Source organism: Anas acuta, chromosome 23 (genome assembly GCF_963932015.1).
Source record: "Anas acuta chromosome 23, bAnaAcu1.1, whole genome shotgun sequence".
NCBI lineage: Eukaryota > Metazoa > Chordata > Aves > Anseriformes > Anatidae > Anas > Anas acuta.
Window position 1 is genome coordinate 2543306 of NC_089001.1, and position 12436 is coordinate 2555741.

The 12436-nt window shown below is 43.6% G+C and overlaps 1 protein-coding gene across 2 annotated transcripts in view; it reads left to right on the top strand.

Moving 5' to 3' along the window:
* Positions 1 to 1617: 1617 nt before the first annotated feature.
* CLMP (CXADR like membrane protein) overlaps positions 1618 to 12436 on the top strand; it is a 46186-nt gene continuing 35367 nt past the window's right edge. Inside the window, exons 1-2 of one of the 2 annotated variants that reach the window (XM_068659151.1) lie at positions 1618 to 1730; positions 1893 to 2235. In XM_068659151.1, the coding sequence (XP_068515252.1) occupies positions 2088 to 2235 (148 nt within the window). In that variant the 5' untranslated portion in view covers positions 1618 to 1730; positions 1893 to 2087. Of the gene's footprint in view, positions 1731 to 1820; positions 2236 to 12436 lie in introns of those variants that run through there. The other variant, XM_068659150.1, reaches the window with a different exon arrangement.

The window sequence follows — 12436 nt, forward strand, 5'->3', positions numbered from 1 at the left end:
CAGCTCCAATGCTATGGCAGATGATGCAGATAAAGATGCTCTGTAGGAGCTGTTACCTTCACCTGTATTAGTTAAATACGCTGTCTAAAACACTTACTGTTACAGAGAACAGCTGTTTTGGAGAGGAGTTGGGTCATTGCTTCTATGTGTGAATTAGGAAGGGTAAAAGGATGTTGTTTAATGAAACAGGATGTAGAAAGATAAGTTTTATCCATATTATTTCTCTCTAATGGTATTTACCTGAATCTCAAGTCTCACTTTGTCTGGGGTGGCAATGCTTCCCATCTTCCAGTGAATGCTTGAAAAGCTTGTATGGTAACAAAGAGCCAAGATAATGAAGGCCCATAGAGCTTCTAAACATAGTACCCTTCACTGTGGACTTAATGATGCTGTCTTTTTCATCCCTGAAGAGGGAGAGCAGCGTGCTGACTCTGATTTTACAGGGATACCCATTTAGAAACTAAATGGTGATGGTCTTGCCCAGGGAGCTACTAAGAGAGCCTGGGACTGAAGTCAGAGCTTGCAAGCTCCAGGCTAGCAACCTTGCATATGTCCTGCTTGTCCTCCTACAGATATGTTCGTAAGTGCTCCTGAAGCAGAGGATTTTTATCTTCAAAGCTTTCCTTCAGTCCCAAGTTGCACAAGGTGGGTCAACTTGATTTGCAAGCAGCTGTGCATTTTGGACATTGCTGTGTGAGTGTGCCTGGGCTTAGAAAATGTACAGTTGCTGCTTGTATAGATGCACCTCAGCATGTTTAAATCATCTAGTTAGGGTCCTGGGATTTGCAAAGCTGTGGCAGCACAGGTCACCAGAAGACAGCCACCCGAATGCTTACTCAGACACTTGGTTGGTTTTACAGCCCCTGTGGTGTTTGTGTTACTCTGTTGATACCCAAGTGGACTAGCTGGAAGTGCTTTGCTTTTCGGAAAAGCAGATGTATCCCAGGGTATGTGGAAGTAAAGGTGTAAGCACGACCTGTATGTGTGAAGTGCTGTAGATCAGAGCAGTGGTACATACGTGCACATGTCAAACACTGCTTCCATGGCCTCGCTGTGAGCAGGACGATTTAGAAATGTTAGCGAGGCATTAAAAAAGTTCAGTTCCGGCTGTTTCGGCTCTGTAGATGGTCAAAGCCATCTGTGAACTCGACTCTATTAAATTTTATCCTTCTTATGGAAATAGAGTTTTCTCTGAACATCAGCAATGACAGAAAATATGGTATATTTAAGCTAGCTTTTTAAGCTTGCTTACTGACTGCACTAGTGTGAGGCTGAAGGGAGGCTGCTCGGGTTTAAAATGCCTTTGAGAGTATCCCTTATGAATTGTATCCAGAGGGGTCACTAAATGGAGATATACAATGTTTGCTTGATTTGGCCCTTTTGCTAGTTGGGTAAGAACCAATAAAATGTGTGATTAAATGAATTTTTAGGATTTTTCTGTCCTAGAAACTCAGATTTATTCAAAGAGAAAATAATAAACCAGACAGGAGAAATCCTTCGAGTAAGACTAAAAGCTTTAATTCTGTAGCTGACTATCTACAAAGATATAGTGTGTATAAAATGTATATACGTGAGTGTTTATAACTCCGCAGAGCACGTGTGCTTTTTCCGAGAGAGTCTGTCTCCAGCCCTTGAGTGACGAATCGGATTCTTTTTTCCATGCTGGATTTTACTGCCTCCAAACTTAACTGTTTTGACACTAGAGAAATCCTCTTGTTTCTCCCCCAAAGGTAAATATATATATTATTGCTAGAAGTTAGCTTTACCTCACCCACATGACTGGTCTTCACTATTAATCCCAGCTGATGGTAGGGAGGGGCTCTTCTGGGAGGCAGCCATGTGGTGAACATTGAGCACAGTGTTTTCCCCTGCTTCTCTCCTTTTCTTTTCAGACATGCAAAATTGTTCTATGCTGCTGGAGATGTGAACTCCTTGCTGCACTGCCTCTCTCCTCGTCCACAAACTCAAGGGCCTGAATTACCAGCCGCAGATCTAAAAGCTCTCGCTGAATTTGGATGGAATATGGACAAGGAGATGAATAGCAGAAGGGAAGAAAGAGTGAAGTTGGTTATTTTTCTGGCACATGGATGCAATTACACTCGGTGCATTCCAGAGGCGTTCCTTTGAATCCTGTGCAGGTCTGCCTGCTGTTCCTGGGAGAAAGGAAGAAAAAGGGAGGAAAAGTCCCCCTCTTGCCTGGAGACGGAATGTCTGCACTTTCCATCCTCTTTTTAGGTAGGTTGGCTTTTTGGTGTTCGGTGTTTAATGTAACTTCCATGCGCCCTCTCTGCGCGACTGAAATTCATTCCTGATGAGCTAAACGGGTTTGCAAAGAAAAAACTTTTATGGAAAACTCCAATTTCAGTGTCGTTTGGTGCTTTTCTCACTGCTTTGGTTATTAGCAGGTTGATGGCCAGAGATCTTTTAATATCTGGAATTGTTTTTTAGAAGTGGTGGTCGAACAGACTCCTTTAGGAATGTGTGTTTTTGTTTAAAAAGGGCAGCACTTTTAGACAATGTACTAGTAAGGGGCTTGAGCCTCTGTAACAAAACAAAGTGAACAAAATGTCTTTGTTCCAAGCATAGTGTCAAATTTGTTAAACTGTTTTGCTTTGCTCGAGCCTTTAACATTCAGTTTTTTAAAATGAAAAGGGGTTATTGTTTCCAATTGATGCCTCAGATTAAAAACAGATGTGTTGAAGTGCGAGAGGGAGGAGTTCAGGGGGAAAAGGATGGGAGAAGGGAGAAAGGGGGGAAAAACAAAAGAGACAGCATGAAACGGGGAGGGAAAAGGGCTGCTGAAAGAAAATAGGTAGAGATTTCCTGTTGAATAGGTGTGAAGGAGAAGAAAACTAGAGAGGAAACACTAAAAGAAGGAAGGAGTGAAGGTAGAAGGGCTGAAAAGAGAGGTTTGTTAAATCCATAGCCTATGGAGAAAGGGTTTGCAGCCCTGAGGTCTTTCAGGGGGGTTTGCCTACAGAGTGACTCAGAAACAGCCTGGGTATCTGTATCTCCAGAGGCACTGTAATGTGATGAGTGAGCTTCTGTCTCCATTCTGCTCGCAAGATAGTGCTGACAAGCAGACAGCTCTGAGATCTGTTGTGGTTGAACAAGGGCTGTGATTCCTGGGTCCTTCTGTCCCCCAGAAACCTGCACGCAGGTGTGGAAGGGGTCAGGTCTTTGATTCCCATGGAAGAGTTGTGCCCCACATGGTGAGGGACTGATGTGGGTGGACACAGTTAAAAGGGGTTTCAGATAGGATCCTAAAAAGTAATGCTGTACAACACAGACCTGTTTGTGTCTCACGGGTGTGGGACATGAACTAGCCAGCTTTCTAGATGTCCAAAAGAAAGGCAGCATCTGTAGAGCTGCTGAATATATTATGGAAAATGTTTTTGCTCTGGGAATTGTTGTTAGCAAAGGCTTTATCTGTAGGAACGAGGGAAATTGAACATGTTGAAGAATCCTTAGGGGACTGCAGGCAGCAGTTTGTGTCCCCCCCCCTCACATTTGCACATTTACCTTTACAATGTGGTGGTCTTTAAAGAAGACTGAGATGAGGCACCAAGAACTGGATGTACACCTGGGCTTCTGCTAGAGGTGCATGGGCAGAGTCTGCTGTGCAGAAATGGCTAATAAGTGGCTCTAAAAATTAGGAAACAGAAGGCACGGTTGCTTACCTCATTAAAGAGGATGGATAATGGCAGTATCCACCAACCCTTTTCACAGGGTGTATCTTCTCACAGAGGCCCCATGATGAAAGCTTGGAACAAAAGGGATAAGCTGTTGCTACAGAAAAAGTGCTTTTGGCTGTAATGACAAGACAACTATCCTTTGGGTGACTAGCACTGGTTTTATCTGTGGAGTGTAATGGGCTTAACCGTTCCCATTTCTTTGGAATCAAGGGATCTCTGAATTGCTTGTAATGCATAAGCCCAAAAGAAACAACAGTCCCTGCCCTGAAGAGTTTATGCACTTACCCATGAACTGCGTTCCTCAGCCTCTGTGGGAGTTGTCCCAGCTGTGGCAAGGGGAGGATAAGTGGCTTCCTAGGGCTCACAGAACAACCAAAAATGCTTTTTCTCCTTCTCATTGACCTGCCCCTCGACTTGCTTGTGCTGTACCTGTCTTGTCAACAGACAGCTTGATCTTTGTGCTCCAAGTTGAGCTTCGCTTATCACCATTAGAAGCATGTTCTAGGGAAGAGGAATCATTGTGGTCCCTGTTCATGGCTCGTGCTGGAAAGAAAACAAGGAGACTGAGCAGTCTGATTTGTTTCCTTGAGAAAGTCTAATTGCGCATTTGTAGTAGAAGGGTGCAGAATTGCCAGTGGTGGCTTGCTTTTGCTCACTGTTAAAGTCAAGGAGTAATGTGGGAAGAAGTGTTTAGAGAAGCCGTGTAAACCTTGAAGGTTGCCTCTGCTGGGTTTTGATTATTATTAATGGTACGTGTATACAGTCCTTGTCTTTTGCACTGTTTACCTCTGGGACAAGTGAACAGCTGTGTGAGGAGGCAACAAACAGTAGCCAATTACTAAAGGAAGCTGTTAAAACGTGACAAGACTTTCCTAAACGTGGCCAAGAGAAAGACCATGCTTCTGTAGCGAAGGCTATGTGAATGAAGCGGGAAGGAGTGTGGAGAGGATGGTGATGCGTGCCAATTTTGCCTACATGCAGTTGTGATGTCTGATTCTTGGTCCATGGCTGGTCAAAATCTTGTTTCAAGCTTCATATATAACAAACTGCAATTTTAAAGATGAAAATGGAAGTTTCCAAGGGAAATTCCTGATTCTTCACTATGGAGTGTTTATTTTTCAGACAGTAAAAATAATTAGTAAATATTTTTTCATATGTTTTGTTTAATTGATTTAAATTTTCAGGTGCTGGAAATCTCCTTTACCTTTTCCCACCTCCTAGTTCAAGTCAATCTTGAATATTTCTAATGAACCTTCTACTAAAGTAAAAGGAAACTTCATTTTCTTATAATCAAATATGTTTGTGTGTAATATTTGTATGTCTGCTTTGACTTTGGTATTACATTTGTTTTTAACTTGTCAGCTAGTGTAGGTGCTTTGCCCTTCAGAAACCGGTGGGTTCGAGATCCAAAGGAGTAGAATGTGCCAAACCCATGCAGCCATCCAGCTTTCTGGTGTCCTGCTGCTGACACTGAAACTTTGCCTTGCAGCGTTAGGGGTTGCTCATCTCAGCGCCCTAATTGCTCAGTTCTTGCTTTGTGAGAAGCGGGCAGCTGCTTGCCCACAGGAGTTCTTTTTACACAGAGGAATGGTCAAGTTTGCTTTCATACCTTCACAGTTAGCCTCAACCTCAATAACTGCAAAGATGTCTTTGTGGTTTCTTTAAATCTGAGTAGCCAGCAGGATGTAAAGAAGTCTGACCTCCAAGACCAAGCACAGATGCCTTGAGAGCCTAGTTTTAACTACCTCTGCATATGGTGTCCTTGGGAAAAGACAAAACTAGGGTACAGTGATATGTGATATAAGGAAACGGATGTAGTGTACGAGGCTGATGGATGCAGGTGTACCTGGTGGCTCTGACTTGCATTCTTAGTCTGGCTTTAGGTAGTCTGATGTGCTCAGTTTATAAAAATTGGTGTATTGTGCAGAAGTGATTCTGCTGGAGTGGATGCAGCTGTAATGGCAAAAGTACCTTCTGTGTGGATGTAGCCGAGCTCTGCTCTGAAAGCTGAGGTCAATGGCTCTCTTACAGTGTTGTCCCAGGGGAACACAGTTGTTGCACTGAACACCAAGACCTGATTGTCTCACTGTGCTGGGAAAGGTTATGGTGCAAATCCCTGTGGTGCTTGTTGGCATGAGCGATTGGGTCTGACAGCATGCGCTTGCCTAGGTATCCACCAGAATCCCAGCTTGAAAATCCTTGATGAAATGGAAGCTGCTCTGCAGCATTTGGCAGTGGCAGGTCAGCCTGGGGCTGTGCTTGAATACTGACTGACTTCTGAGACTTGTATTTTCTCCTGCTGTAAGAGCATGGATAACCTGCACAGTGCCTTGTCACACTTGCTCGAGGCCCTTCCTAAAACCTTGCAACACTACACTCCAGCAAAGCCAAGAACTGCTGTGCTGTTATAAAAAACCAGCACTCCTCCCAGTGAGGTTACTGGGAAGCTTTCGTTGTGATAGAATGCTTCTGCCTGGAACTAGTAAAAAACAAGGGAGGCTGTTTTAAGCAAGCAAAAATTAGACTCATCTAATTTCTGCTACTTTTTTATCTGGGTATTTCCTAAATTTCTGAGGTTGCCAATATAGAATATACTTACTATTGCCTCTTTTTTTAACGTCTTTTTCTGTTGCCTTTGTTTGTTTCATGGTGTCCTTAGGTTAGAAGCTTGGTGGGGCAAGGATTTTGCCCCCTATTTTTTCAGCACTTAACAAAAATTCTTGGCTCAGGACTGAAGTACAAAAAAAAAAAAAGAAAATGCATAGCTGTGAACAGGGGCTCTGTACAGGATTTTGCCATGTGGATTTCATCTTTTCCTTCATTGGATTATGAAGGAATGCAGGTAATTATTCTTGGTTTATTTAGCTCAAAAGGAGGCTGTTCTCCCAAAGACAACTTCAAGTAATTGATAATTAATGTAATTGATTTTTCTTCAGGAGAGAGCTCTAGATGCAGTCAACAAAACACCAGATGTATGCAAGAACTGTTGGTGGTGTGAATTTACTTCTAGGAGAGGGCAGAGAGCTCTTTAGTACAACACTGCTCTAAGAAAACATAGGGAAAGAGCAAAGAAGCAGTGTGCCCATTTGGTGCTCCAGGGGGAATTCAAAGAAGCAAGACATAATTGAGTGAGTTGCTATCTGGCAGGATATCAGGGTTAACACTTCTTGTGAGACACTAAAATTCTTTTAAAGCCAGGGCTGGTTTGCATCAAATATTTTCTGTCAAGGCACTTCATAAAAGTGGCCTATTTTTCTCTGGTGCTGCTTTGTTTTACATGAAATAGTTCAGATATGTAATGTTTAAAATGCTTGGTTTTGGTTTGGGGGTTATTTTTATCCTTTGTTTTCTTCGGTTTAACCATACAAAGGAAAAGGAGAAAAAAGGTAATCTTCCGGAGTGGGGAATAGCAGCGTGCCAACGTTGAGTTGAAACACTGAAGATGGATTCATTTTTAATCATGAGAAACAGCGTGTGTGCGGGGAGGCAACTTTTCTGAATTTCCCATGCGAAACAACTGGTGTTTTGCCACTGTGCCCACACTGGGCCTTGTCTCCTCTCCGCAGAATTAGCGGTCTGTTTCTGTGGGGTACTCTGGCCCACTTCAGAAGGACATTTTGTGTAACAGCAGAGCGAGCTTCCCAGAAATGCTTGTCATTGCACAACGGGCTTGGAGATATCCCCATGTTTATCCTCTGGATCACAACAAATGCCCCTGTCTTCCTCAAGGCAAATACAGGGCTTTATAGGGAACTGAGCAGGTTTACAGTCTGCGACTTGTTTGAGTTTGTAGGAACTGCCTGAAAAGCAATGTAAACAGTCACTCTGACAAAGTGTGTGTATTGGCAAAAACCTGCTTTCTGCATCGTGTGGCAAGCACACTTGCACATAACGGTTGTGAGTGTGTTTGGTACCAGCGAAGAAGGGGTTTGCAAGCTGCTTGCTGTGCCTCTTCTCTCCAGAAATGGTTCCCACAGCTTTAGTCAAAGTGTATTTTAGGTTTCCAGCTAAATTACTCCCCTTGGTTAGCCAAGGCAGTAGCATTGCTCGTGTATGTTGCTTGCAGTGCAGGTCTGCAATGGGCTTTATATGTCTGTAGAACAAGTTTGGCTCTTATGCACTTAATATTGTGCACGTCTTGCTTCACTCATGTGTTACAAAACAGAGGCTTCTTTGGGTGCAGTGGGAAGTTGGTGGTGCCCAGTCTGGAAGACGACTGGGTCTCTTTTCCCCGAGCTCTTTCTTCATCTGTTTTTAGAAATGGTTAGTTTACAGAAGCAGCCCAGCAAAAAGCCAAGGGTGAACTCAGGTCATTTAGGTCCATGAATAGATCCTCAAAGGACAGGGTAGTAGTAAATGCAGAAACAGTGAGAGTAGGATGCACAGCAATGGAAAACGTGCCAAGTGATGGAAAGTGAAGTCAACAGGAGGAAGGAGGATGCAACATTTCTATTTTTTGTTACTCTCCTCTTCCTTTAATCCAGTAATTCAGTATGTGTGAGTGGAATGACTAGGGAGCAGAGCTCTGCTACCTCAGCTACCTCTACCAACCTGAGCTCCAGACCTTGCCTGAAAAGTGCTTTCCACCTGGGCAGAATACAGCAGGTATATGCTGGAGTGACTGGGGGCTCTGGCTGTGGGTTAGCAACTGAAAGTAGAATTGCTTCTTCTCCCCAGAAGCTCACTAGGTTCTGGAAAAATCAACCAGAATATGTAAGGAGGATGGGTCCTGTCCTGCCTCAGCACAGCACCACTACTAGGTTTTCTCATACACCTTTTTCTGGTGTCTCAGCTTTTCCGTGTGAAGTGGAGAAGGGATTAATGTAAGGGAAATCTAACTTGTCTTTGCAACAAGTTTTTTCTTCTTGCAACAAGTTATGATGAGGACTGAGCAATTGTGAAATGTGCTGAAGCTGGTGAATGATGAAAAAAATCATGACAAGTCTTGCCTTCACCTGTTGCTTCACCCTCTCTAGTGAAGTGTTTGACAGCTTAAAAAAAAAGGGGGGGGGGGAGGCAATTGTGCTAACTCAGCATTTCTCTTAATGGCCCAGACACAGATTCATGATGTCAGAGTTGCTGTCCTGCAAGAATCGATATACATTGCAGAGGGTATTTTCAGCCTGGCTCTTCTCCCATGTAGCTGACATCCACGTTTTAGAGGCTGCAAAATGAGTATGAAGCCTTAGTGTGACTTGTTCCCAACTAACTAGGTGGAAAGGCCAAAGCTCAGCTTACTGCCTGCAGTTTAATTGCCTAGGGTAGGAAAAGGTCAGTGAAATTTTTGTTGTGCTTAAAATACACATTTGTAGAAGGAAGGCAGCTCTCCTGGGAGCAGTCTTTCTGAAATGGAGTGTGCATAGTTAGAGGCAACTGTTGGCAATGACTAGACTTGGTGTGGTGTGCCGTAATATGGCATTGCTGCTGCTGCTGTAGCATCCTTTGTGACAAGTGCCATAAATACATAAAGCTCTGGGTAGCTCATTTAGTCCAACCAGTTGGGTAGAAAATATAGGAAGCCCACCTAGCAGAGGAGGAAACGAAGGCCCATGTGGGTGCATTCTGCCTCATGACAACATAGCAACACTGCTGCATGTTTTGAACCCTTGCAGCTCTGACTCGTTTCTCTTTTTAGTATGCCCTAAAACATGGGAGAAGCGATCAGTGGCAAACAGCTGAATCCATCAGCCATGATTTATCAAGCTGAGTGTCTTGAGCTGTCATCTGCAGGGATGACTTCTGAGGGATGGATGGGAAGGCTTGACTTATTCTTACTTAGTAATAATATTCTTGATTAGGAAAAACGGCATAATGGGTTTTAGAGCACCAGTGTGCTGAGAAACGTCACTCATTATATGAATGGCTGTTACCAGAGGAGTCCTCACAAAAACTGTGGGCTGCAGGTGTTTAGGCCTGCCTGGATGGCATTCAGCATGAACGGGGCTGGTGAGAGGCCTCATCGGAACTGGTGTATGAAAAATCAAATGGCTATGTTCCCTTCCCCCTATGTGCCTCAGCAAAAACATCAGAATGAGGTGGTTTTCCAGTACTCGGAATATTTATGAGATGCATGTTGGCTGAGTCTCATAATTCAGACTGCTTAGGCTATTTTTTTTTTTTTTTTTTTTGGCTTTTTTAAGCCTTGATAAAATTTTAAAGGCCATGGAGATGTTTAATATATATGGAAGCCTTTATCTGTGGGGTAGGGCTGCCGAGTGCCAGGAAATGGTGGGGTGTTTGTGTGCAGGGGGAATCTTTCGTACAACAGAGCAAGCTTTGAATATTGAACTAAAACAGTCAGGCACTTTTTCCATTTCAAAAAAAAAAAAATTGCAGGGTTTTCAACCTTGAAGGCAAATCACTTTGTGACTTCATTGTTTAAATTTAGGTTTTGTTTTGCGGGGGGGATCGTTAGACTTGAAGCAAAAGCCTTATAGCCCAGGGACTGTCACTTCTGATTACTTCCAGTGACACTTCCAATTATTTCCAATCACAATTCCAGGGACAAGAGGAAAAAAAACACATTCTCCACCACCAGGGCTTCTTTCTGAACAAAAGACCATTTATCAAACCTCTGCAGAAAAAAAAAGGTACAGAGACAGATTTGGAAATCAGTTTTGGTAGGGTAATTCCAGAGCAAATCTGATGAAGCGAGACTCAAGACCAGCGTCTGGTGGGGTGCTGGGAATCCTGCTGTGGATCCTGCCTTGTTGGGTAATATTAAGGAAATTGCTTCATTTTGCTCAGGCATTTACTGGCACTTGAGCGCGTTTCAGTGCGGCGACATGCAGCTTCAGCAAATATCTGTTAAATGCTCTGTGGATCTTGTAAGAAACTATGAATATTTTGCATGGAAAACAAACTTTTTTGCTCAAAATGGGTAAGGAGTCTGCTGAAGGGGTTCAACTGACTTTCAGGTAATTCTGAAGGATTTGCTGCAGGGCTTTACCCAGAGCTAAGAGCTATTATGCCCTCCAAAAAGCCTATTGGGACTGGAAGGCTGGAGGGTGGTGGCGGAATGACTGATGAGGAAACAGAATTCCTTAGGGCTTGTGCCTTGAGGCAGAAGTTGACTGTTTTTTCTACTGGCAATGTCAGACTGACTGACCCCAGCCACATCCCAGCTGTCTTAGGAACAGGGAAATAGAAATGTTAAATATTTTGTGGCTTTTAGCTGTGTGGTCAGTAAAGGAGGCAGCCATTCGTGCTGATCAGAAAGCTGCCTGGTAGAAAACGGGGTGTGCCATGGGCTGAAGGTGTGAGTTCCCCTGATGCAGTTCTCATTTGCACTGTAACAAGTCAAATCAAGCCCAGAATTCAAATGTCAAACCACTTAGCTTTGGTAAGTTTATTCCCTGAATATCTTTACCCTGTTACCTTCCATGTTTTGGACTGGGTAGGGATATCTGGTGCGGGAGTTGCTTTAATTTTAGTAGGGTTAATCTACTGTGTTAGGGGAAGTTCTCATCTAGGTCTGGCTCCTCCTCAGTATTTGCCAATGGAAGCCAGAGCACAGCCTCATATACAGATGTCTTTGGTAGATTACTTCAGGCTGCTCAAGTTAAAAACAGTCTTAAAATGGTGTCACAGCTTTCAATCACACGTAGTGAAGCATTTCATTTCCTTCATCGGATTGCACTAAGCTCTGAGTGAAGTGGGGCTGCTGAGTGAAGGGTTATTAGCAAGTGCTTGCTTTATTTACTTTATAGCAGCTTTTAAAGGCCCCAGCTAAAATCAGGGCTCAGCAAACGCTGGGAAGGAAAGCTGTTTTGTTGCTCTGATAGATGAGGAGCAGACCAGGTCTGACGTCTTAGACAGTTATTTAGAATCCTGGCTGAATTTACAGAGGAGCTAAATGTACAGGGGAGTTAAGTGGAACCCTGGTCCTGAGCAGGTTTCAGAACAATGGCAGAGGAATGCTCAGCTTCCTTGTGGCAACTGAGGATCTGTGACCCTCTGCTTCTGAATTAGGAGCAGAGGGATTTGGCATTATTGTTCCAAGGCCTCTGAAGTCTTACATCAGCTCTGAAGGTTTTGTGGCATTTTTCTCCCATGCCTGGAGTAGGTCTGTCTCATAGGCACCCATCACAGACATGACAGAGGTGTCACTTGCTGCTAATCCTCAGTCTCAGCACTTCACATAAGGAGCTGTTTTACTGAATCCGTCCAATCTGGATCGATGTTTCCACAGCACAGCTTTGTCTTGCTTGATGTGGTCTGTGCTGTGGGTAAAACCTCTCCATTTCCATTGTTTCAAGCTCCTGCTTGGAGACAGTGGGGATTTTAGCAAGACAAAGCATAGCTTTTGTGTTGACTAATGCCTTATTTTCTTATTTATTTTCCAAAGGGGGGCTTTAAGTAATTGAGTGGTGTCTGGTCAAAACAGCATTCAGGATGTCCAGATTCCCTTGTTGGTTTTGCCAGTGACTGTGATTTAAGTAATTTCACGTTCCATTTCTAAGTGCCTGTTAGTTCTGAGTGTCTCCGTTTCAAGTGGTGAACTTTGTTATAAAGGGCCAGTACTGCTGAAGATGCAAGCCCAGGGACCCATGAGCCTGATGTGGTCACACCAGCTATGTGCAATGTTGGGTGTCCTTTAATCATTCCAAGTTTTGGGGTGCATTTGAAAATGTTGGTTTCAACTGCTGCGTGCCTCAGCTTCTGTTGTGGCTGATAAATGTAAGAGCCCTCACAAATGAAGCAAACCTTCCCTGATGAGCTGCAAGTGCTTTGAACTTGCT